The 27,214-nt window shown below is 42.5% G+C and overlaps 1 protein-coding gene across 1 annotated transcript; it reads left to right on the top strand.

Annotated features, from left to right (window-relative positions):
• The first annotated feature begins 11,924 nt into the window (after nt 1-11,924).
• Nucleotides 11,925-26,957, top strand: mrpl42 (mitochondrial ribosomal protein L42). The gene is made up of 5 exons (XM_078553688.1): nt 11,925-12,083; nt 23,530-23,593; nt 23,679-23,763; nt 24,976-25,139; nt 26,715-26,957. Exons 1-5 carry the CDS (start codon nt 11,999-12,001, stop codon nt 26,758-26,760), a joined length of 444 nt encoding a protein of 147 aa, XP_078409814.1. The 5' UTR covers nt 11,925-11,998; the 3' UTR covers nt 26,761-26,957.
• Nucleotides 26,958-27,214: the final 257 nt, after the last annotated feature.

The following is a 27,214-nucleotide window of genomic DNA, read 5'->3' as shown; positions in this document are numbered from 1 at the left end:
TAGGTGGCAGAGACACTTAAGTGTTCAGGAGGCCAGCCATTCATCAGAGTATCCAATCCTGAAAAATTATTTTTTCTGCTATTCAACTTGAATTTGGGCAAAATATTATTCCATTCATTTATTAAAGATGAATGTTCTAGTTCATGTGGAGAAGATCATGCAAGCTTTATTTTAAATCAACTTATAGCTCATATGTAAACAAATGTAATTGGCTTTCTAAAAAAATCCATTTGGTTTCTCAGATAGGTTGACCAACCTTATTTGAAGAAGTAGCAGAAGGAGTGGATAAAATCTTCAAAAGCTCTCTTGATTTGGGAACTGTTCCATTAGATTGGAAAACTGCATATGTCACACTGCTATTTAACAAAGGTGAGATGGGGAAACAAGAAAGTTCTAGACCAGTTAGCCTAACATCTGTTGTCAGGAAATTACCAGAATCTATAATTGAGGATTGAGTGACTGAATACCTTGAAAATGTTCAGCTGATCAGAGAGAGACAACATAGATTCGTAAAGGATACGGCATGCCTGATGAATTGATTGAATTTTTTGAAGAGATGACTAAAGTAGTGGACAAGGGAATGTCTATGGATATTATTTATATGGACTACCTAAAGGCATTGAATGAAGTCTCTCATAACAGACTTTTAGCTAAAGTTGATGCTCGTGGAATTGAAGGCAAATTATTGACCTGGTTAGGAAATTGGCTGGGCAGCAGGGGGCAGAGAGTAGCGATAATGGAAGAATATATTCTAATTGATAGGATGTGACTCATGGGGCAGAATTTTACACCTCGTGGACGGGCACGTGACCACCCGATCGGGCGCATTGGGTGAGTGTCCCGATGTCATCCCACACTTAAGCGATATTTCACTCGGCACACGTGCACAAAAGTTGGAAGCATGCCCACCAACAATTAAGAGGGCAAATTAAGCCCATTAACGGCGCGATTGTCTCCGATTTTTCGTGGCCGGTCCAATCTTACAGTTGGCCAAATTGGCTAGGCTGACTTTGCATTTTTCATCAAACCTCATCCAACGGTGGGATGAGGTTTCCGTTATTAAATAAAATAAAAATAAAAATACGCGGACAGCATTTTTATCACCTATATGTTCAGGTGCATGATTGTGATGCTTGGACATTTTTTTTCTGATTTTTCAAAACTTTATTTCATGGTTTTTGGGTCTGCTGCTCCCTGAGGCAGCTCTCTGCCTTCATAGAGCTTTCTCTCAGTGCTCGCCTGTACTCGCATTGACATCATCATCTGCCCCCACCCCAGCAGTGCTGAGCTTTTCAGCGCATGCTTCACGCTGGCTGGTCGTTAATTGGCCACCAGCGTGAAACCGCAGGTGGAGGCTGATCGCGGTCGGCGGTCCATTTCCCAGCCGATCCCGCACCCGCCAAGCTGAAAATTCAGGCCATGGTGTCCCACAAGGATCTGTGTTGGGCCTCAGCTATTCATTGTATTCATTAATGACTTAGATAATGAGATAGAAAGCCACATATTCAAATTTGCCATTGACGCAAAAATAGGTAGTGTAAGCAGTGTACTTGGGAGTGTAAAATTACAAAGCAATATTGATCAGTTAAATGAATGGGCAAAACTGTGGCAAATGGATTTCAGTGTAGGCAAATGTGAGGTCATCCGCTTTGGTTCTAAAAAGGATAGAACAGGGTACTCTCGAAATGGTGTAAAGCTAGAAACAGCGGAGGTCTAAAGAGGCTTAGGGGTCCAGATACAAAATTTATTACAATGTCAAGAACAGGTACAGAAAATAATCAAAAAGGCTAATGGGATGCTGGCCTTTATATCTAGAGGACGAGAATAGAAGAGGTTCGAAGTCATACTTCAGCTATGCAAAGCCCTGGTTCAGCCACACCTGGAGTAGAGTGAGCAGTTCTGGGAACCACACCTTAAGAAGGATATATTGACTTTGGAGGGAGTGCAGTGTAAATTTGCCAGACTCTTACTGGACTCCAAAGGTTAAGCCACAAGGAGAGATTACACAAACTAGGGTTGAATTCCCTGGAATTTAGAAGGTTAAGGATGATATGGGAGGTCTTGTGGTAGAGTAGTAGCATCCCTACCTCTAGACCAGAAGCTCTGGGTTCAAGACCTACTCCAGGACTTGATGGCTGTGGAAGGTGCATTCATAATGTGGCCAAACAGGTTGATTATCGGTCTGTAAATCCTTCAAATATGCCTGATGGCAGGCAGTAAGGCAGAAGAGTTTCCTGGTCAGCCATACTGCCGAAGGCAACAGCAAACCACTGCAGTACTTTGCCAAGCATAATCATGGACCAATTCAATGGAAGTCCATGGTTGCCAATGTCCTGGAGGAGGAAGGGTGATATGATCAAAGTTTTCAAGGTATTAAGGGGAACGGATAGGGAGAAAATATTTCCACTAGTTGGTGAGTGTATGAATAAGAGGCAAGATCTAAAAACCTGAGCCAGACCTTTCAGGATTGAAATTAGGAAACACTCCTTCATGCAAAAGGTGATAGAAGTTTGGAACTCTTTTCCGCCAACAGAAATTGATGTTAGATCAATTGTTAATTTTAAATATGAGATTGATAGATTTTTGTTAACCAAGGATATTAAGGGATATTAGGCAAAGATGGGTATTTGTAGTTACGATGCAGATCAAAGTAATGAGGTAAAATGGTTTACTCCTATTCCTATGTAATTCAGTGGATTTTCAAAAGGCCTTTGTTGAGGCACTGGATAATAGACTTATGATTTAGAGTACCTGGAGTCAGAACAAGAAGCAGACTGGATAACGAATTGCTTATGAAACAGAAAACAAGAGAATAGGGGAAGGGTAATAATTCAGCCTAACAAAAGATGGGAAGTGCTATTCCACAAGGATTGGTGCTGGAATCACTGTTGTTCACTATTTACATAATAAACAATTTGGATTGGGAATCAGAAGTGCAATTTCAAAATTTGCCTAATGGAGGAAAACTGAAAAAATACAGGAAAACATTAATAAACTTTCAGAATGGAAAATTAATTTCAATAGAAGTGTGAGGTGTTGCATTTTGGTAGGAAGAATAATGAGGTCACATAATTCAAGGAAAATAAGAGTCTAAAAGGAGCAAAGGATTTGGGAGCACATATACATAAATCAATAAAAATAGTGACACAGGTTAAAATGGCCATAAAAAGAAAACAAAGAACTATTCTAGGGGAATAGAATTGAAAAACGAAGAAGCTATGTTAAACTTGAATAGAACTCTGGTTAGACCACACCTGCAGTACTATAAATAATTCTGGTCTCCATATTATACAAAGGATATAGAGGAACTTGAGAAGGTGCAAAAAAAAAGATTTATCAGGATGATATCAGAAATGAGAAGTTATATCTATCAGAAAAATGAAAAAGCTGGGGCTCTATTCTCTAAAGAGGTTGAGGAAGTGACCTGACAGAAGTCTTTAAAAATTATGAAGGGATTGTATAGTGTTGATGTGGAGAAGTTGTTTCCACTTGTGGGAGAGTCCAGAATTAGGAGCCATAAATGTAAGAGAGTAACTAATAAATCCAATAAGGAATTCAGGAGAAAATTCTTTATCCAGAATGTGGCTAGAACATGGAACTCACTACAAGTAGTACAGATGCATTTAAGGAAGAGCTGACTAAACAGGTGAGGAAGAAATGAAACAAAGGATATATTGATAAGATTAGATTATTGTAGGGCAGGGGAGATACATGGACAAGTTGGGCCAAATTGTCTGTTTCTGTGCTGTACATTCTACGTAATTCTATGTTTATTTATAAAATGACAGAACTTAATTGGTGCTGGTGCTCGTTTTTCAACTGGAGTTAGAGATTTCAATCCAATTTGGTATTGGAAGTTGAGTTTCTGACCCCATAACCTCTCTATCGCAAAGACCGCTTAATTTCACCTCCATAATATCACCCGTATCTGCTTCTTCTCCATCCACCTGCTGCTGAAATCCTCACCCACGTTTTTGTTGCCTCCAGATTCTTTTCCAATGCTCTCCTGATTGATATTCCATCTTCCACCCTCCATAAATTTGAGCTCATTCAAATCACTGCTGCCTGTATTTTAATTCCTCACATCAAGTCCTGTTCATCCATCACCACTGTGCTCGGTAACCTACATTGGTTTCCAGTCCACCAACACCTCAATTTTAAAATTCTCTTCCTCGTATTCAGATCCCTCCATAGCCTTGTCCTTCCTTATTTCTGTAACCTCCTCTTAGCCTTACAATCCTCTGAGAATTCTTTGTTCCACTAATTCTGACCTCTTGTACATCCCCCTGTCCCTTCACTCCACAATTGGTGGTCGTGCCTTCAGTTATCCATGCCCTAAGTTCTGGAATTCCTTCCCTAAATCTGTCTGCCTCACTCTCCAGCTTTAGTATGCTGCTTAAAATCTTTCCTTTTTCCCAAGTGTTTGGTCATCTGCCCTAATATCACATCCCTTGGCCTGGTATCAATTTTTGTTTTATTACAGCCCTATGAAGTGTCTTGGGAAATTTTGCTTTGTCAATATAAATTGTTGCTGATGACTGATACATGATTCTATCATAGATAGGAATTCACATCTTAGTCCAAAGACACCTCCCTTCAACGACTGAAAGCTGAATCAGAAGGCAGTACATTACCTTATAAGGTTACAGTAAAAGTAATTTTGAGGACAAGTTAAAATATGCATCGATATAGATGAAATCTGTAATAAGAGCTTCTTATTCGCTGTTTCATACTGGATTCCTGGTTTTAGAAATACTGGCTTCATTGAAAGATCAGTTGTCAGGGAACCGCATTTTAAAATTAATAAAAGAATTAAGAAAATAATGGAAAAATATAAAGAGTTGAGAAAAAATAAATACTCTTAGATGAGATTAGGGGAGACAGTGGCATCATTGGATTAGTAATCCCAAGGCCCAGGCTAATGCCCTGGGGACGCAGCAGTTAGTGGAGTTTAAAGTCAATTATTAAAATCTAGAATTGGAAGCTAGTCTCAGTAATGGTGACCATGAAACTATCATTGATTGTTGTAAAAACCCATCTGGTTCACTAATGTCCTTTAGGGAAGGAAATCTGCCATCCTTACCTGGTCTGGCCTACATGTGACTCCAGATCCACAGCAGTGTGATTGACTCTTAACTGCCCTCTGAAATGGCCAAGCGAACCACTCAGTTTGACTGCAATTAGGGATGAGCATATGCTGACCTTGCCAGTGATGCCCACACCCCATGAAAGAATAAATAAAACACACCCTCTATCATGTAGTATTCCTTTAATCACTGGTGAATCAAAATTAAGAGCTTGGTACAAACTATCGATATAATTAAACATCTGCTCTGAAGTGATGGTTACACTTCAAAAGTGTTTGGCGCAAAAATTGACACACGTTTTCATTTGGCTGAAATAAGCAAGCGATTCACTCCAGTGGATTGAAATAAACACATGATTCACTGCAATATGCTGAAATAAGCATGTATTCAATTCCAAAGTGGTGAAGTTACGTTAAATTTCAATAAGATCCTGGTCAGGCTGCATTTATAGTACTGTGCACAGTTCTGATCTCTATACTATGAAAAAGGACATGGAAGCACTGGAGAATGTGTAAGAGATTTACAAGGTTTATACCAGAACTGAGAGTTACAGATATCGGGAAAGATTAAACAGGCTGGGGCATTTTTTTTAGAGAAGATTTAGAGGTGACCTCATAGAAGTCATTAAAATTATGAATATGTTGATGAGACACATGTGAAGATAACGTTTCCACTTTTGGGACAATTCAAGACTAAAGGTCATAAATATAAGGCAGTTACCAATAAATCCCAAAGGGAAATATAGAGAAATTTCTTTATTCAGGATGGCTAGAATGTGAAACACGCTATCACAGGCAGTGGTTGAGGCAAACAGCTTAAATGCTTTCAAAAGGAATTCAAATCAGTACATGAGAGAATAGGAATAGAAAGAAATGGTGGAAGGTTGTGTTGAGGTAGGTGGAATGGGAGGAGACTCATGGAGTAGATACGCACCAGCACAGACGAGTTGGGCTGAATGGCCTGTTTCTGTGCTGTATACCATTTCCTGTGGTAACAGGGCATAAAGTTTACTCAGTGACAGGAATCAGAGAGTGCTGGTGGACGGATGTTTCTCAGACTGGGAGGTGGTTTGCAAGGATGTTCCCCAAGGGTCAGTTTTGGGTCGAATACTCTGCAATTTTTATAAATGACCTAAACTCAGGTATAGTGAGCAGCATTATAAAGGTTGCAGATAGTACGAAATTTTGCAAAGTGGTATTTCATGATGAGGATAGTTAAAGGCCGAGGGACAGACAGGATGTTGAAGTGGACAGAAGCATGGCAGATGGCGTTCAATGTGGAGAACTATGATGTGATACGCTTTGGGAAGACTTATGTAATAAAACAGTATACTATAAATGGTATGATAGTGAAAAGTGTGGCTGAGATTGCAAGCTTTTATTGTGTGTCAGCTTGGTCCTGTGGATCACACTGTCATCTCTGCTTCAGAAGGCTCCAGAAATTTGAGCCCATAATCTAGACTGACACTCCAGTCCAGTACTGAGCTGCACTTTCAGAAGTGCCATCTTCCAGAAGAAACATTAAACCAAAGTCTTACTTGTTATCTCAGGTAGGGCAAGGGAGTTAACCCCACTGGTTGGCCAATATTTATCTCTCAAATTAAAACAGCTTGTCTGATCATTATAATACTCCTGTTTATGGGAGCTTTTTGAACATAAATTGATTCCCACGATTCCTATCTTATTACGCTTCAAAAAGTGGCTGTAAGGTACTTTAGGATCTCCTGAAAGGTACTACATAATTACGTCCTTTCTTTGTTATTAGACGGCTGCTTGTCTGAACTCAAACATTCATCTGTGAGCACGTTCCTCAACTTCTTTTGACTTGCCATTTAACCTCCTTCCCCTTCCTCCTCTGATCTGCTTCTCTTTGGCCTGTTAGCTAGTGCCAACCGCGTTCAATGTAAGCAGTAAGAACAATATCTCATCTTTTTCATGTGCACTTTACAACCCTTTGGTCTGAATGCTGATTTTGTTAATGGTATTCAGTTAGCTATATTTTCCAATTACCAACATTTCAGTTTGAATTCCAGATCTGCGACTGTTTTGTACGTTTTCTGTGTTGAATTTTCCAAAATTTTCACACCTTTGGTATTTCACAACCTCAATTTATTTCCATGTTATATTGTTGCTTTGCCACCTGACCCTATCTAGTCTGTCTCAAATGGTCTTTTATATTATCCAACAAATGCCTTTTTTAAATCAAGCACCAGGCCACTCGCTCGTTAACTTTTCACTGGTGCTTCAAGCCAGTGAAGTGTCATTGGCTTCACCAAAGTCACAAAAGAACCTAAATACGACCACCCAGAACAGAAACATAAACTAACTGATGCAAACAAAAACATGTGCAAGAAGTATTCTCGCTCTCAATGAAATATGATGTACCTTGTATGGACATCAGTCGTTACCCTCTCACCCCTTCCCTCTACATCTCAATAACCCAGCCCATCCCTTTCCCAAAAGAGTGAGACTGATTCTGTTTATTTTTAAATGAGATTTCGCCAATATTTTAAACCAAAAGGAGTTTATGTTAGAACCATAGAAAAGCTACAGCACAGAAGGAGGCCATTCGACCCATCTTGTCCATGCCAGCCCAAGGACACCAAGGTGCCCTTTCTAAACACAGAGATAAAAACAAAAAGCTAAAAGCTACTGCGGATGCTGGAAATCCAAAACAAAAACAGAATTACCTGGAAAAACTCAGCAGGTCTGGCAGCATCGGTGGAGAAGAAATCAGTTGACGTTTCGAGTCCTCACGACCCTTCGGCAGAACTGAAGTATAGTTAGGAGAGAGGTGAAATATAAGCTGGTCTAAGGTAGGGGGCGGGGGGAGAGAGAAGTTGAGGGTGGGGTGGTTGTGGGGATAAGCAAGCAGTGAGAGGAGAAGATAATCAAAATATGTCACAGACAAAAGGATCAAAGAGGTGTTGAAGGTGGTGATATTATCTAAGAAAACTGCTAATTAAGAATGGAAGGCAGGATACTCAAGGTACAGCTCTAGTGGGGGTGGGGTGGAAAGACTAACAAAGTTTTAGTTTTAGATTTAAAAATAATGGAAATAGGTGGGAAAAGAAGAATCTATATAAATTATTGGAAAAAAAGGGGGGGAGGGGGGAGAAACGGGGTGGGGATGGGGGGAGGGGGAGTTTAAGATCTAAAGTTGTTGAATTCAGTATTCAGCCCGGAAGGCTGTAAAGTGCCTAGTCGGAAGATGAGGTGCTGTTCCTCCAGTTTGCGTTGAGCTTCACTGGAACAATGCAGCAAGCCAAGGACAGACATGTGGGCAAGAGAACAGGGTGGAGTGTTAAAATGGCAAGCGACAGGGAGGTTTGGGTCTTTCTTGCGGACAGACCGCAGGTGTTCTGCAAAGCGGTCGCCCAGTTTGCGTTTGGTCTCTCCAATGTGGAGGAGACCGCATTGGGAGCAATGAATGCAGTAGACTAACTTAGGGGAAATGCAAGTGAAATGCTGCTTCACTTGAAAGGAGTGTTTGGGCCCTTGGATGGTGAGGAGAGAGGAGGTGAAGGGGCAGGTGTTGCATCTTCTGCGTGGGCATGGGGAGGTGCCATAGGTGGGGGTTGAGGAGTAGAGGGTGATGGAGGAGTGGACCAGGGTGTCCCGGAGGGAACGATCCCTACGGAATGCCGCCGGGGGGGTGAAGGGAAGATGTGTTTGGTGGTGGCATCATGCTGGAGTTGGCGGAAATGGCGGAGGATGATCCTTTGAATGCGGAGGCTGATGGGGTGATAAGTGAGGACAAGGGGGACCCTATCATGTTTCTGGGAAGGAGGAGAAGGCGTGAGGGTGGATGCGCGGGATATGGGCCGGACACAGTTGAGGGCCCTGTCAACGACCGTGGGTGGAAAACCTCGGTTAAGGAAGAAGGAGGACATGTCAGAGGAGCTGTTTTTGAAGGTAGCGTCATCAGAACAGATGCGACGGAGGCGAAGGAACTGAGAGAATGGGGTGGAGTCCTTACAGGAAGCGGGTGTGAGAAGCTGTAGTCACGGTAGCTGTGGGAGTCTGTAGGCTTGTAATGGATATTGGTGGACAGTCTATCATCAGAAATTGGGACAGAGAGGTCAAGGAAGGGAAGAGAAGTGTCAGAGATGGACCATGTGAAAATGATGGAGGGGTGGAGATTGGAAGCAAAATTAATAAATTTTTCCAGGTCCCGACGAGAGCATGAAGCAGCACCGAAGTAATCATCGATGTACCGGAGAAAGAGTTGTGGGAGGGTGCCGGAGTAAGACTGGAACAAGGAATGTTCCACATACCCCATAAAGAGACAGGCATAGCTGGGGCCCATGCGGGTACCCATAGCCACACCTTTTATTTGGAGGAAGTGAGAGGAGTTAAAGGAGAAATTGTTCAGTGTGAGAACAAGTTCAGCCAGACGGAGAAGAGTAGTGGTGGATGGTGATTGTTCGGGCCTCTGTCCAAGGAAGAAGCTAAGGGCCCTCAGACCATCCTGGTGGGGAATGGAGGTGTAGAGGGATTGGACATCCATGGTGAAGAGGAAGCGGTTGGGGCCAGGGAACTGGAAATTGTTGATGTGACGTAAGGTGTCAGAGGAATCACGGATGTAGGTGGGAAGGGACTGGACAAGGGGAGAGAGAAGGGAGTCAAGATAACGAGAAATGAGTTCCGTGGGGCAGGAACAGGCTGACACGATCGGTCTGCCAGGACAGTTCTGTTTGTGGATTTTGGGTAGGAGGTAGAAGCGGGCCGTCCGAGGTTGGGCGACTATCAAGTTGGAAGCTGTGGGAGGAAGATCTCCAGAGGAGATGAGGTCAGTGACAGTCCTGGAAACAATGGCTTGATGTTCTGTGGTGGGGTCATGGTCCAGGGAGAGGTAGGAGGAAGTGTCTGTGAGTTGACGCTCAGCCTCCGCAAGGTAGAGGTCAGTGCGCCAGACAACAACAGTACCACCCTTGTCAGCGGGTTTGATGACAATGTTGGGGTTGGACCTGAGAGAATGGAGTGCAGTAAGTTCCGTCGCATCTGTTCTGATGACGCTACCTTCAAAAACAGCTCCTCTGACATGTCTTCCTTCTTCCTTAACCGAGGTTTTCCACCCACGATCGTTGACAGAGCCCTCAACCGTGTCCGGCCCATATCCCGCGCATCCACCCTCACGCCTTCTCCTTCTTCCCAGAAACATGATAGGGTCCCCCTTGTCCTCACTTATCACCCCACCAGACTCCGCATTCAAAGGATCATCCTCCGCCATTTCCGCCAACTCCAGCATGATGCCACCACCAAACACATCTTCCCTTCACCCCCCCCCCGGCAGCATTCCATAGCGATCGTTCCCTCCGGGACACCCTGGTCCACTCCTCCATCACCCCCTACTCCTCAACCCCCACCTATGGCACCTCCCCATGCTCACACAGAAGATGCAACACCTGCCCCTTCACCTCCTCTCTCCTCACCGTCCAAGGGCCCAAACACTCCTTTCAAGTGAAGCAGCATTTCACTTGCATTTCCCCTAAGTTAGTCTACTGCATTCGTTGCTCCCAATGCAGTCTCCTCTACATTGGAGAGACCAAACGCAAACTGGGCGACCGCTTTGCAGAACACCTGCGGTCTGTCCGCAAGAAAGACCCAAACCTCCCTGTCGCTTGCCATTTTAACACTCCACCCTGTTCTCTTGCCCACATGTCTGTCCTTGGCTTGCTGCATTGTTCCAGTGAAGCCCAACGCAAACTGGAGGAACTGCACCTCATCTTCCGACTAGGCACTTTACAGCCTTCCGGGCTGAATACTGAATTCAACAACTTTAGATCTTAAACTCCCCCTCCCCCTATCCCCACCCCGTTTCTCCCCCCTCCCCCCTTTTTTTCCAATAATTTATATAGATTCTTCTTTTCCCACCTATTTCCATTATTTTTAAATCTAAAACTAAAACTTTGTTAGTCTTTCCACCCCACCCCCACTAGAGCTGTACCTTGAGTATCCTGCCTTCCATTCTTAATTAGCAGTTTTCTTAGATAATATCACCACCTTCAACACCTCTTTGATCCTTTTGATTATCTTCTCCTCTCACTGCTTGCTTATCCCCACAACCACCCCACCCTCAACTTCTCTCTCCCCCCGCCCCCCACCTTAGACCAGCTTATATTTCACCTCTCTCCTAACTATACTTCAGTTCTGCCGAAGGGTCGTGAGGACTCGAAACGTCAACTGATTTCTTCTCCACCGATGCTGCCAGACCTGCTGAGTTTTTCCAGGTAATTCTGTTTTTGTTTTGCCCTTTATAATCCCACCTTCCTGCACCTGGCCCATAACCCTGCAGTTTACCGCACTTTAGGTGCAGATCCAGGTACTTTTTAAAAGAGTTTAAAGTTTCTGCCTCTACCACCAACTTGGGCAGCGAATTCCAGACACCGACTACCCTCTGCGTAAAAACGTTCTTCCTCATGTCCCCCCTACACGTTCTGCCACTTATCTTGAATCTATGTCCCCTGGTTCTAGAATTCTCCGCCAAGGGAACCAATTTTATCCTATCCACTCATAATCCACTCAGAATATCCTATTCTCCTCATAATTTTGTACACTTCAATCAAGTCACCTCTCAGCCTCCTTTGTTCCAGGGAAAATAACCCCAACCTATCCAATCTCTCCTCGTAGCTACTCTTTTCTAACCCTGGCAACATTCTTGTAAACACTTTCTATGGTTCTATTGTTCTCTCCAAATGTGGCCTCTGATGCTTAATCAGCCTCATTTCCCTCTCTTTCTTTAACCCAGTGGATAATCCGATATAAAGCCCCCACAGTCAGGAAGCGGTGTTTTCCTGCTCCTCCCCCTTTTCGGGACAATCACCATGAAGGGGAACCTGTGTTCCGAGCTGAGGTTTCTAACGGACCGGTTTGTGCAGGCACTGGGTTCCGATTCCGGTCAGGGGAAACATGGCGCTGGCAGCGGGACGGCCGTTAGTCAATCCGACACTCGGCCGCTTGGTGACTTGGGCCGGAGCGGCGGCGGCCGTGAGAGGTACCGACAACTGCGGAGGAAGATAGCGCGATCTGAGTGTCAGGGCACAGGCTGCACTGCCCACTGCGACCCGCACATCATGGAAGCTCAGACACTCAGCTTTCCCTGGGGTCAAACCGTAACTGAATATGGGGTTAAAAACTCTCCATCCCTGGGGTCAAACAGTAACTGAATATGGGGTTAAAAACTCTCCATCCCTGGGGTCAAACAGTAACTGAATATGGGGTTAAAAACTCTCCATCCCTGGGGTCAAACAGTAACTGAATATGGGGTTAAAAACTCTCCATCCCTGGGGTCAAACAGTAACTGAATATGGGGTTAAAAACTCTCCATCCCTGGGGTCAAACAGTAACTGAATATGGGGTTAAAAACTCTCCATCCCTGGGGTCAAACAGTAACTGAATATGGGGTTAAAAACTCTCCATCCCTGGGGTCAAACAGTAACTGAATATGGGGTTAAAAACTCTCCATCCGTGGGGTCAAACAGTAACTGAATATGGGGTTAAAAACTCTCCATCCGTGGGGTCAAACTGTAACTGAATATGGGGTTAAAAACTCTCCATCCCTGGGGTCAAACAGTAACTGAATATGGGGTTAAAAACTCTCCATCCCTGGGGTCAAACAGTAACTGAATATGGGGTTAAAAACTCTCCATCCCTGGGGTCAAACAGTAACTGAATATGGGGTTAAAAACTCTCCATCCCTGGAGTCAAACAGTAACTGAATATGGGGTTAAAAACTCCATCCCTGGGGTCAAACAGTAACTGAATATGGGAGTTAAAAACTCTCCATCCCTGGGGTCAAACAGTAACTGAATATGGGAGTTAAAAACTCTCCATCCCTGGGGTCAAACAGTAACTGAATATGGGGTTAAAAACTCCATCCCTGGGCTCAAACAGTAACTGAATATGGGGTTAAAAACTCTCCATCCCTGGGGTCAAACAGTAACTGAATATGGGAGTTAAAAACTCTCCATCCCTGGGGTCAAACAGTAACTGAATATGGGGTTAAAAACTCTCCATCCCTGGGGTCAAACAGTAACTGAATATGGGGTTAAAAACTCTCCATCCCTGGGGTCAAACAGTAACTGAATATGGGGTTAAAAACTCTCCATCCCTGGGGTCAAACAGTAACTGAATATGGGGTTAAAAACTCTCCATCCCTGGGGTCAAACAGTAACTGAATATGGGGTTAAAAACTCTCCATCCCTGGGGTCAAACAGTAACTGAATATGGGAGTTAAAAACTCTCCATCCCTGGGGTCAAACAGTAACTGAATATGGGGTTAAAAACTCCATCCCTGGGGTCAAACAGTAACTAAATATGGGAGTTAAAAACTCTCCATCCCTGGGGTCAAACAGTAACTGAATATGGGGTTAAAAACTCCATCCCTGGGGTCAAACAGTAACTGAATATGGGGTTAAAAACTCTCCATCCCTGGGGTCAAACAGTAACTGAATATGGGGTTAAAAACTCTCCATCCGTGGGGTCAAACCGTAACTGAATATGGGGTTAAAAACTCTCCATCCCTGGGGTCAAACAGTAACTGAATATGGGGTTAAAAACTCTCCATCCCTGGGGTCAAACAGTAACTGAATATGGGGTTAAAAACTCTCCATCCCTGGGGTCAAACAGTAACTGTATATGGGAGTTAAAAACTCTCCATCCCTGGGGTCAAACAGTAACTGAATATGGGGTTAAAAACTCCATCCCTGGGCTCAAACAGTAACTGAATATGGGAGTTAAAAACTCTCCATCCCTGGGGTCAAACAGTAACTGAATATGGGGTTAAAAACTCCATCCCTGGGGTCAAACAGTAACTGAATATGGGAGTTAAAAACTCTCCATCCCTGGGGTCAAACAGTAACTGAATATGGGGTTAAAAACTCTCCATCCCTGGGGTCAAACAGTAACTGTATATGGGAGTTAAAAACTCTCCATCCCTGGGGTCAAACAGTAACTGAATATGGGGTTAAAAACTCCATCCCTGGGCTCAAACAGTAACTGAATATGGGAGTTAAAAACTCTCCATCCCTGGGGTCAAACAGTAACTGAATATGGGAGTTAAAAACTCTCCATCCCTGGGGTCAAACAGTAACTGAATATGGGGTTAAAAACTCTCCATCCCTGGGGTCAAACAGTAACTGAATATGGGGTTAAAAACTCTCCATCCCTGGGGTCAAACAGTAACTGAATATGGGGTTAAAAACTCTCCATCCCTGGGGCCAAACAGTAACTGAATATGGGAGTTAAAAACTCTCCATCCCTGGGGTCAAACAGTAACTGAATATGGGGTTAAAAACTCCATCCCTGGGGTCAAACAGTAACTGAATATGGGGTTAAAAACTCTCCATCCCTGGGGTCAAACAGTAACTGAATATGGGAGTTAAAAACTCTCCATCCCTGGGGTCAAACAGTAACTGAATATGGGGTTAAAAACTCTCCATCCCTGGGGTCAAACCGTAACTGAATATGGGGTTAAAAACTCTCCATCCCTGGGGTCAAACAGTAACTGAATATGGGAGTTAAAAACTCTCCATCCCTGGGGTCAAACAGTAACTGAATATGGGAGTTAAAAACTCTCCATCCCTGGGGTCAAACAGTAACTGAATATGGGGTTAAAAACTCTCCATCCCTGGGGTCAAACAGTAACTGAATATGGGGTTAAAAACTCTCCATCCCTGGGGTCAAACAGTAACTGAATATGGGGTTAAAAACTCTCCATCCCTGGGGTCAAACAGTAACTGAATATGGGGTTAAAAACTCTCCATCCCTGGGGTCAAACAGTAACTGAATATGGGGTTAAAAACTCTCCATCCCTGGGGTCAAACAGTAACTGAATATGGGTGTTAAAAACTCATTGTCCATGGAGTCAAACAACTGAATATGGGGTTAAAACTCATTCATCAGGATGAAGCCAGGGTGAGAAAGTAAAGACGTGAGGTGAGACGTCTAAATGTGGGACTATTTTCACTGGAACATAGGAGGTTGAAAAAGATTTAGTAGAGATTTTAAGTTACGAAAGTTTTGATAATATGGATAGTGAAAAATTGCTTCACCTGTTGGGGAATCAGTGACGTTAGACCATTAATTTAAGTTTATCAGTGAGAGTGAGGAGAGAGTATACGGTGAACCTTTATAAAACACTGGTTTGGCCTCAGCTGGAGCATTGTGCCCAATTTTAGAGACCGCACTTTAGGAAGGATGTGAAGGCTTCAGAGAATACAGAAAAGATTTACGAGAAGGTTTCCAGGAATGAGGGACTTCAGTTATTTGGATAGATTAGAGAAACTAGGATTGTTTTCCTTTAAGAAAGTTGAGGGGAGATTTGATAGAGGTGTTCAAAATCATGAGGGGTCTAGACAGAGTAGATAGAAACAGTCCCTTTGGTGGAAGGGTCAAGAACCAGAGGGAACACATTTAGGGGGATTGGCAAAAGAACCAAAGGTGACATTAAAAAACATTTTTTTTACACAGTGAGTGGTTGGTGGAGATCTTGTAGCACAGTGGTAGTGTCCCTCCCACTGAGCCTGAAGCTTCAAGTCTCCCTCCAGGATTTGATGGGTAAGAAAGGTGCGTTTCATAACAGGTTGATTATCAACTTGGGAAAGCAGGGGTAGACCATTCAGCTCTTCGAGCACGCTCGACCATTCAATAAAATCATGGCTGATCTGGTTGTGGTCTTAATTCCACTTTCTTGTCTGCCCCCAATAACCCTCAACTCTGTTGTCCATCAAAAATTTAACTCAGCCTTGAATAAGTCCAGTGACCCAGCCTCCACTGTTTACTGGAGAAGTGAATTCCACAGACTAACGACCCTCTGGGAGAAAAAAAATCTCCTCCTCTCCACCTTAAAAGGGAGGCTTCTTATTCTTCAACTGTGTCCCCTGGTGGATGTACTGTGCTTAGATTTTCAGAAGGCATTTGATAAGGTGCCTCATCAAAGGTTTATTGTGGAAAATAAAAGCTCATGGTGTAGGGGGTAACATATGGCATGAATAGAAGATTGGCTAGCAATCAGGAAACAGAGAGTAGGCATCAATGGGTCATTTTCTGGTTGTCAGGATATGACGAGTGGTGTGCCACAGGGATCAATGCTGGGGTCTCAACTCTACAATTTAAATAAATGTTTTGGATGAAGGGACCAATGCTATGGTTGCTAAATTTGTTGATGACACAAAGATAGGTAGGAAAGTAAGTCCTGAAGAGGATGCAAGGAGGCTACAAAAGGATATAAATAGGTTAAGTGAGTGAACAAAGATCTGACAAATGGAGTATAATGTGGGAAAATGTGAAATTGTCCATTTTGGCAGGAAGAATAGAAAAGAAGCATATTATCTAAATGGTGAGAGATTGCAGAGCTCTGAGAAGCAGAGGGATCTGGGTGTCCTAGTGTATGAATCACAAAAGGTTAGTATGCAGGTGCAGCAAGTAATTAGCAAGGCTAATAGAATATTATCATTTATTGTGAGGGGAATTGAATACAAGAGTAGAGAGGTTATTCTTCAGTTATACAGGGCATTGGTGAGACCACATCTGGAATACTGTGTACAGTATTGGTCTCCTTATTTAAGGAAAGATGTAAATGCATTGGAAGCAGTTCAGAAGAGGTTTATTAGATTAATACCTGGAATGGTCTTATGAGGAAAGGTTGGACAGGCTAGGCTTGTATCCGCTGGAGTTTAGAAGAGTAAGAGGTAACTTAATTGAAATATATAAAGATCCTGAGGGGTCTTGACAGGGTGGATGTGGAAAGGATGTTTCCTCTTGTAGGAGAATCTGGTACCAGGGGTCACTGTTTAAAAATAAGGGATCACCCATTTAGGACAGAGATGAGGATTTTTTTTCTCTCAATGGGTTGTGAAACTTTGGAATTCTCTTCCTCAAAATGTGGTTCAGACAGAGTCTTTGAATACCTTTAAGGCAGAAGTAGATAGATTCTTGATAAGCAAGTGGGTGAAAGGCTATCGGGGGTAAACAGGAATGTGAAGTTGAGGTTAAAATTAGATCAGCCATGATCCTATTGAATGGCGGAGCAGGCTCAAGGGGCTGAGTGGCCTCTTCTCCTAATTCATATGTTTGTATGCAGTTCTAGTCTCCCCCACTAGAGGGGAGACCACCTTGGTATCCACCCTATCAAGTCCCCTCACGATTTTATCTGTTTCAGTTAGATCACCCCTCATTCTTCTAAACTCCAACAGGTATAGGCCCAACATGTTCAACCTTTCTTAAGATAAGCCCTTCTTCCCAGGAATGAGTTGAGTGAACCTTCTCTGAACTGCTTCTAACTCATTTATTTCTTTTTCAATAAAGGAGACCAAAACTGTATACTACTCCAGATTTGGTCTCACCAGGGCCCTGTACAGCTGCAGTAAAACTTCCCTACTTTTATGTTCCATTCCCCTTGCAATAAATGCCAGCTTTTCAACTTGTAAATCCTTCCAGCGTACGCCAATGGCATGCAGTAAGAGTGGGAGAGATTCCTGGTCAGCCATGTGATGGAAAGAAATTGGAGCCTCTACCATCATTATCCAATGTTCTATTGGAGAATTTTCTCCAATGTTCGATGTTCAAAATTTTTGGGAAGATTTCTGACTGTGAGAAAACCATTTGTGTAACCGCCCCAAATAATAGTAGAATCCTGAGTAAAACCATCCTTCCATTAAACTAAGCTAAATGTGATCCATTGGACTACAAGTCCCTCTGGCAAGTTGTGATATCAAATTCAATAGATCTGGTCATTTGTGGCTGAGTAACTGAATGAATGATCAGGAAAGATGTAAAAACACAACTGGTTCACTGATATCCCTCTGGGGAAGGGAAGCTGCCATTCTACCTGGTCTAACCTACATGCGATCCTAATCTCATACTATGTGGTTGGCTCCTAGTGCTCTGAGGGCAACTGAGGATGGATAATAAATGCTGCCTTTCCAATGTTACCTATATTGAGAAATGCTTTTTAAAAGTTAGGTTAGAGATACTTGTAGCATAAGGGTCTGGTAAGTACAGGGTTAAAATGGGACTGAGTACAGTACCACCCATGCAGTGATGTAAGAAGGCACATGACCCAGAGCTAGGGTCTGTGTGATGTTGGCTAGAGAAGTGTTTGTACTTTTTTACTGTATATATGTATATAGCTACAAGTAGTTAATAAGACTTGCTGTTAACATGCAGAAGACTACAAAGACTTTCTTAACAGACACGGTCTGTAGCCAACACCATTATGCTCTGAGAGTCCTTTGCGTATGCAAGAAAGAATCAATTCGGTTTCAACCTCCCGCCTATCATAGAATCACACAGCGCAGGAGGAGGCCGTTCGGTCATCGTGTCTGTGCTTTTCCTCCGAATTAGTCATCAGTTAAAAGATAATTGCAGGTTTGAACCCTCACTGAACAACAGATGGTAGGGGCTCCTCATAGCATGACTCACCATAATGTGTGAGTGCTCCCATCCTTTTGTCCACAGCATGGGGGCACACATACCCCAGCCAGTTGGTGATGTTGATTCAGGATAGGTGCCAAACTTTGGGAAATGGGGGAAGTAAAACGTTGGAAGCCAGTCAGTTGACATCTGTGGATAGAACATTTCTTGAGAACATTTGATCGGTATATGGAATGTGATGCTTCAGAATGTGAGAGGCACGGTATTTAAAAAGAAGTGGAGCAAAGGGAAGCAGCAGGAGGATACGCAAATTTGAGGGAGGAGTGAATGAGTGGCTAGAGGGTTCTAGCTTCATTTTATTTGCGACTTCGGATGCAGAAGTGAAAGATTATTGGTCACTAAAACAGCCACGAAGCCCATCCTTTCAGCCATCACCCAGAAAGGGGCACGCAGGCTCCATGATCACCAATATCCTTCTCATGGTTGATCACAATTACCTGTGCATATGGCATTCATCAGTTCAACTTACAGTAGTCACTGTCCTTTGTTGCACTGGTCAGGGTGGGGAGAGGCTGGAATTTGCACTGTTGTTCCAGGACTGGTCACCCATGTGAAACAATAGAATGTCAAGAAATCATTCTGCAAGGCCAGCAAGAAACATACTTACCATCTTGGGAGTCCTCTGGTCTCAACATTGTCTTTTCTGAGAAAATTACATGGAACCCACAAGTCTCAATCTTGTACGGAATATTTTTGTCGAGACCTGGTTAGATGAGCACGCTGCAACTTGCACAGCAAGTATTTTGTATCTTGTGCCATTGCGCTTCATTGACTTAAGTGATGTGTCGATGGCACGTTTCCTTTAAGGCAAGAAGAAAGAGAAACTCCAATCTCAGACTTCGTACCAGTCAAGGAGTTGATCATCTTAATGTAGAGGATATGCATCATAAACATCAAATGTACTGTAATTAGGTTGGAGGAAGTGGGCAGGGGAAACATCCTCCCTACTTTCACTTTGTCAAGTCCCTTAAGAATTTAATGTATTTCATCAGATCAGAAGAAATAGGAGCAGGCCGCTCAAGCCTGTTCCACAATTCAGTAAGATCGTGGCTGATCTGATGTGGCCTTAACTGCCTCCCATAATCCTTGACTCCCTTGTAGATCAGATTCAATAAAATCACCTCCTATTCCTGTAAATTCTAGGGAATATAGGCCTACATGTGTTCTCACAGGACACTCCCCTCATCCCAGGAATCAGTCTACTGAACCATTGGCATACTCCCTATAAGGTAAGTATATCCTTCCACAGGTAAGGAGACCAAAATTGTACACAGGACTCTAGGTGTGGTCTTATCAAGGCCCTATACAATAGTAGTAAGACATCTTTACTCTTATACACTAATCCCTTTGTACTAAAGGCTAAAATAATCATTTGCTTTCCTAATTCTTGTTGTACCTGCATGTTGACTTTCTGTGACGATGAATGATTTCAAAATGAAATTGATGGGCAGTTGAGGGAAGTAAATTTGTAGGGCTACAGGGATAGTTTGGGAATGGGACTCACTAATTGCTCTACAAGAAGCAAACATGGACTTGATGGGCCGAGTAGCCTCTTTCTGTATAATCATAACTCACTTTTTAGGGTTCTGGTGGGTGGAAAGAGGAGAACATTCAAGTATCATGGTTGCTACATGTCAGAATACGTACCAGTGATAAGGCAACCAGCAGTGATTGAAGAAAGATTGAGTGTATTGTGAAGGGAAATAGAGGAAGAGACTTTTGGGTGGATCAATCTGGCAGGAGTCGGTGCTATAGAAGGTGAGGACAAGAGAGAACCCTATAATGAAGAGAGGAAGGAAAGTGAGAGTTTGAGGTGAACTGTGAAAACATATGGAGCCAGGAGGAAAGGTAGACTGTGATTCTTCAACTGAAGGACAGCAGAAAATGACATCAAAGCGGTATAATGGGAGAAGAGATCAGGGAACAGAACAAAGTAGGATTGGGAGCAAAAATGGTTGTCGGTGGATGCGATTGGCTTCGGCATCACTCAAGGAACCAAAGGGTCTGTGAATCATCCTGGTGAGCAACTGAGGTGGAGTATGACTGGTGTCTAATGAAGGATACATAATTGGGGCCAGGCAGTTAAAGCAATAACTTAGTGTCTATGCAGCACCTTGGCATTGAAATGGAGTTTCTCTCCAGTATAAATGAGGCACCTGTGACATATTTATCATGATTTATTGCAAGTTGTAGATAGTTATCAGCAACTCATTGCTGTACAGGATAGTTTTTTAATAGAATTCTTCAGCGATTCAGTCACATGCATGTATTACATAGAATTGTTTAGAATAGCCAACATAGGCCATTCTGTCTAACCAGTCTATTCTGTTGTTTATGCTCCACTTGAGCTTCCTCCCATCTTTCCTCATCGAATTCTTATCAGCATAGCTCTCTATTCCCTTCTCCCTCACATTTTTAGTGGTAATGTGCTGCTTTATCGCCCAGTCTAATTTACCATTCCTCCTCTCCTTGGTCCCCGCCACTTTATTCCCCCTTCCTGTTCTGTGTCCAAACCAATTATCTATTCCATCCTTTGCTCTTTTTTAAATGTTCGTGGGATGTGGATGTCGCTGGCTAGGCCAGCATTTATTGTCCATCCCTAATTGCCTTGAGAAGGTGGTGGTGAGCTGTCTTCTTGAACCGCTGCAGTCCATGTGGTGTAGGTACATCCTCAGTGCTGTTAGGAAGGAAGCTCCAGGATTTTGACCCAGCGACAGTGAAGGAACAGCAATTTACTTCCAAGTTAGGATAGTGTGTGATTTGGAGGAAACTTTCAGTTGGTGGTGTTCCTATGCATCTGCCACCCTTGTCCTTCTAGGTGGTCAAGGTTGCATGTTTTTACGGTGCTGTTGAAAAAGCCTGAATGAGTTACTGCAGTACATCTTGTAGATGGTACACACTGCTGCCACTGTGCATCAGTGGTTGAAGGAGTGAATATTTATTGTGATGGACAGGATGCCAATCAAGTGGGCTGCTTTGTCCTGGATAGTGTTGAGATTCTTGAGTGTTGTTGGAGCCGCACTTAATCAGGCAAATGGAGAGTACTCCATCACACTCCTGACTTATGCCTTGTAGATGGTGGACAGGCTTTGGGGACGTGAGTTACTCTCTGCAGAATTCACAGACTTTGACCTGCTCTTGTAGCCATGGTATCTATATGGCTGGTCCAGTTCAGTTTCTGGTCAATGGTAACCCCCCCCAGGGTGTTGATAGTGGGAGATTCAGTGATGGTAATGCCATTGAATGTCAAGGGGAGATGGTTAGATTCTCTCTTGTTGGAGATGGTCATTGTCTGGCATTTGTGTGGCACAAATTTTATTGTCACTTATCAGCCCAAGCCTGAATGTTGTCCAGGTCTTGCTGCATATGGACATGGACTGCTTCAGTATCTGAGGAGTCTCGAATGGTGCTGAACATTGTGCATTCATCAGCAAACATTCCCACTTCTGGTCCTCTGGATTGCTCATCTAGTGACAATACCACTATGTCACCACCTCCTCTGTTAAACTCCTGTTCTGCTGGCATTCCTGTTTCTTCTCTTAGATTCACAGCCTGGACATCTTCTAAAATGTCCAATGCAATACATTGCACTAAGTCTCCGAGCAGTTAAATATATGAGCAAGGGGAGCACAGCACATACCCCACATCTTTGAGCACCCTCAAGTTAGGGTTACCAACTGCATTTAACTTTATTCCTAGAGGTTTAATCGCATGACTTGCCCCACACTCCAGTGATTAGTCGGCCAACACATCCATCCTTGTGACGTACTGCCTTCCTACGCCGGTTGGAAAACAAAAAGACTCATTACCAAATTGGATGATGCTTGACTGTGTGTCAAACAGCCTTTTTTCCCATTTTCAATATTTTTATATCTGGTAAAGAGAAACGTCCAAAGGAAATGACAAAACAAAATCTTTTTTTTATATCTTGATGATTTTTCTCCAGGGTTTCACATAACAGTGTCTGAGAGATTGATCTTCAATTCCTGGAGACTGCAGACCAATCCTGGAGGGTTGACAACCCCACCTCAAGTTAATGTCATCAGGGCCAGAAGTCTGTTTTAAGATTCCTCATTTAAGCCAGGACCTATATCTGCATTTAGTCTGACAATTTCTATTTCAGCATCAACACCAGTGAAGACCGATGCAAAGTAACCATTTGAAACCTTGCCATCTGCTTGGAGTCTCCCAAACCTGCCCAGAGAAATCCTTACAACAACTCCATAAAGTCTTTAATGGCCCTGACTGTTAATATAGGTTAAAAAGATCTTGCTATTTCTAGCAGTTATTTGATGTCCTCTTCTCCAACATTCTCTTTCTCTACATCTCATTTTCGAGATGTAGGTATTGCTAACAAGGTCGGCATTTATTGCCAATACACAATTGCCCTGAGAAGGTGGTAGTGAGCCACCTTTTTGAACTGCAGATAGCAGTTTTATACAGTGGGGTGACTTGCCGGGCCACATAGCGTCAATTGCTTTGTCATATAAAGGTCAGACCAGGTAAAAACTGCAGGTTTCCTCCCTAAATGCCATCAGTGAACCAGTTGTGTTTTTATGACAATCTGTTTCATTGTCATGTTTACTGACAGCAGCTTTATTAAACCTGAATTTAAATTCTCAAACTGTCATGATGGGTTTGAATTTATATTCTCTGGAGCAGGGGAGTTATCCCTGGTGTCCTGGCCAATGTTTATCCCTCAAGCAAAAACATCATCACCTCATTATCATGTTGCTGTTTGTGAGAGGTTGCTGTGCCCAACTTGGCTGCCACATTTCCTACATTACAACAGTGAATACACTTCAGGAGTACTTCATTGGCTATATGGACAAATGAAGTTGAACGTTCAGTCTCCAAATGTATTTTTTTTGTTTTTGGAAAGCACTAGAGAAATGCAATATTTTGTTTCTTTAAAATTATTTTTTCACAATCGTAAGATACTGAATGAAGATGTCTTTGTGATAATGGTGTGAGTGACTAAATCTGAGCCGTATTATCTTGTGCAGGTGGAGATGGGGGTTGTATTTGTCACAAGTCTACGTATGCTGCTCTTCCCAATGATTACAACTGGTGAGTAACTACATTCCTGATTGATCACATCCATGTATGGCAGCTTTTAAATTAAATTACTGAAACAGCTTCCATCTTTTGACAGCAAAGTTGAACTTGCAATGACATCAGATGGGCAGACAATAGTCTGTTACCACCCGTCAGTGGACATCCCGTATGAACACACCAAGGTAGAACCGAGCACTCTATGGATTCTCACATTGAGGGTTTTTGTGGAAGTCTGAGTTGCAGAATTCATGTTGCAATTATGTATATTTTTGACAGTTTGTAGGCTTAGTATTACTGGGCACTCATTAATCATTCCTGATGAGATGAGTTTTAATCGCGATGTACCATAATGAGCCAAACACACAATAATCTATGTATTTTTGTCCCATTGTTGTAATCAGACAATAGTAAAGTTAACAGGAAATAGAGGAGACCCTTCTCACTTTTGGTGCTCTGAAGTATTAATACCTCGTGCTAAAGACTGGGAGGATGCACGTTTGACACGCTGTACTTGATTTCTGTCCTCTGAATGAGTATGTCATTGGTGACATCTTATTGTTCACTTCCCAGCAGACCAGCCAAGGAGGCTGTGGTAGATATCTGAAAGTGGTCAGTCTGGCTGATTGCCTTTTGTGGTGTAATGGGTTCCATACAACACTGGTGAAAGCAAAGGAGTATTGGCTATTTTAGGGGGGATAAATATGCTGAACACAAAACATTACATTTGGAGACTGAAGTTGCAGCTTCATTTGGAGAAAAATAAATGTCAATTTCTCATATTTCTAACTTTCTCTGCATTGAAGTGTGCAACAGATGTTTCTATCAGTGTTTAGTTTCTGCATTGCTTAATATGGCTTCAAGTTTCAGAGCTTCCTAGTCTCAGTACCATTGTTCCCCATATGGTGAATTCTGTTAACAGCAGCTCTGCTGGGAAGAAACCGAGAGGGAATGCTTTCTCTCAAAGGGACAGTGGGGAAAATAGGTGACCAGCTCAAGTTGTTGTGCACGTCCTGGGAACCCTATGGAGCAACATTTACAATGTGTATTTATACCCCAAAAATATCCCACAGCTTTATTGAAGCATAATCAGACAAGAATGGTCATGAGCCAAAGGGATAACCAAAATCTTAGTCAAAGGAGTAAATAATAAGAAAGAAACGGAAGTGGAAACGTGGCATTTAGGGAGGGAATTCAAGAATGAGGCTTGGCAGCTAAAGGCATGGGATCAACAGAGACCTGAGTATTTGAGTAATGGTCTTTGCAATTTCTTTTATGTTCTTTTTATCAATAAAATAGGGTCCTTGAAAGCAACTTGTAACCTACTCCTTTATCGGCCAAATGTTAAAACTAAGATGATGGCCATTCCCAGATTCGATTTGCACTCTGTTTTGCAGCCCATTTCAAGACCTTCCCCTGTAGAGAACAAAGAGGAGACTCATGACCAAGTTCTAAAGGCCAGGTTGGATAAAGAAGTATTGCGTGATAAACAGGCTCCTACAATTGAAGAACTCAGTAAAATGTTCTATACAACAAAGCACCGCTGGTATCCTGTTGGGCAGTAAGTATTATTTATGCAGCTCAGTGGAATATTCACACAAACATGTTTGGTTTCAGTATTTGAGAAATATTTCATAAAACCACATCTAAACTTAAAAGCCATATTCACCTGTAGAAATCAATCCCAATCCTTGCAGGTGAGTAGAGTATTTTGCACACCAATATGAGAAGACTAAGCTCACATATTTGTAACTCCTGCTCCTCTTCCCATCCTAATATTGCTGTAAGGGGAAGCTCTGGCTTGCCTTCCATTGGTGTCAGTTTATTCACTCCACACATTTGAACTACATTGTGCTACTCTTCTTTTGATCTTTTATTGATCAGTCATATAGGAACATGGGAGCAGAAGGAGGTCATTCAGTCCCCTCCAAATCTGTGCTACCATTTAATTTAGATCATAGCTGATCCAAATCTTAACTCTAATTACCTGTCTTTGCTCCGTAACCCTTAAGACCCTTATCTAACAAAAATATATGAATCTCAGTTTTAAATTTTTCAATTGACTCCCAGCCTCAACAGCTTTTTGGGAGAGAAAATTCCATATTCCCAAAACCCTTTGTGTGAGGAAGTGCTTTAAACAACACCCCTGAAAGCCCTAGCTCTAATTTTAAGGTTATATCCCCTTGTTTTGGACTTTCCCATGGTTTCTCTCCATCTATTCTATCAAATCTCTTAATTTTCTTAAACACAACAATTATATCACCTTAATTTTCTATATTTAAGGGAATAAAAAATAGTCTTTGCAACTTTTTCTTCATAATTTCACCGTTTTAGCTTTGGTACCATTCTGGTGAATCTGTGCTGCAACCCCTCCAAGACCAGTATATTTCTCAGCTACAAAAACAGAATTACCTGGAAAAACTCAGCAGGTCTGGCAGCATCGGTGGAGAAGAAATCAGTTAACGTTTCGAGTCTTCATGACCCTTCGGCAGAACTGAAGCCTCTGGCTTCAGTTCTGGCTTCAGTTCTGCCGAAGGGTCATGAAGACTCGAAACGTTAACTGATTTCTTCTCCACCGATGCTGCCAGACCTGCTGAGTTTTTCCAGGTAATTCTGTTTTTGTTTTGGATTTCCAGCGTCCGCAGTAGCTTTTAGCTTTTTGTTTTTATATTTCTCAGGTATTCAGCCCAGAACTGAATGCAGTATTCTAGAGGGATTTAACCAGAGTTCTGTACAATAGTAACACAACTTGTAGCCCTCTTGAAGTAAAGGCCAACATTCCATTAGCCTTTTAATGACTTTTTGTACCTATCCACTGGCTTTTAGTGATTTCTCTGCTTGGACCCCTAAATCTCTTTGCTCCTCCACAGTTCCTAGCTTCTTATTGCCATTTAGAAAATATTCTGATCCATTTTAGTCCAAAGTGGAAGACCTCACACTTCCCCATTAAAAACCATCCGCCTAGCTTTATTCACTCATTTAATCCACATACTGTTTTCAGTTAATGGAAGTTTAGTGTTTATAAGAATCATTAATGAGAAGGTTTAACGATGGAAGTGTCAGAACATGTTATGTGTATATGCATAGTTTGCTGATCCATGGCGAAGGAATTAAACTGTCTCCCTTTTGTTTAAAGGTACCACAGGCGGAGGATTAAACCTAATCCCCCAAAAGACAGATAATGGACTTTCATCTCTGGAATTGCCTCAGCTACTGATGCATCCCAGTGGTTTCAATTGTATGCGATACTTTCATGTTTGAGCTGTTTAGAAGCAGTCTTGCACGTAAAAGTGAAGTCCCTTACAACCATGGAATGCAACAACCCTGTTTAACAGTTCATTGCCATGCTGTGTTTACATAATAAAATTTTAAAATAAGATTTTCTAATTTCATCTCATTCTTATCAGCTTTGAGACAATTTTAATTATTTTGAACTGAACTGCTCCTCCTTCAAGCTAGTCTGGCTTATTTAAAAATGCAAATGTTCCCTTTACACCTCACATTCTAAAACATACCTACTTAACATTTCAAACCTACCTTATCTTCTGATAATCAAAGCCTTCAGACCAGCTGCCTTTAATTCAATTAAGTCCCACACACACATGACCCATAGACACAGGACCCACTATTACTTTT

This window comes from Cetorhinus maximus, chromosome 12, assembly GCF_964194155.1.
Source record: "Cetorhinus maximus chromosome 12, sCetMax3.hap1.1, whole genome shotgun sequence".
NCBI classification, from domain to species: Eukaryota; Metazoa; Chordata; class Chondrichthyes; order Lamniformes; family Cetorhinidae; genus Cetorhinus; species Cetorhinus maximus.
This window is presented reverse-complemented; position numbering and strand designations above follow the sequence as displayed.

What these genes read in the sequence shown, in the direction of transcription:
- mrpl42 (XM_078553688.1), top strand. Translation starts at nt 11,999, where the DNA reads ATGGCGCTGGCAGCGGGACGGCCGTTAGTCAATCCGACACTCGGCCGC. An exon ending in CTTCCCAATGATTACAACTG is followed by an intron (nt 23,594 to 23,678) that starts GTGAGTAACTAC and finishes ATCTTTTGACAG; the next exon opens with CAAAGTTGAACTTGCAATGA. An exon ending in TCCCGTATGAACACACCAAG is followed by an intron (nt 23,764 to 24,975) that starts GTAGAACCGAGC and finishes TCTGTTTTGCAG; the next exon opens with CCCATTTCAAGACCTTCCCC.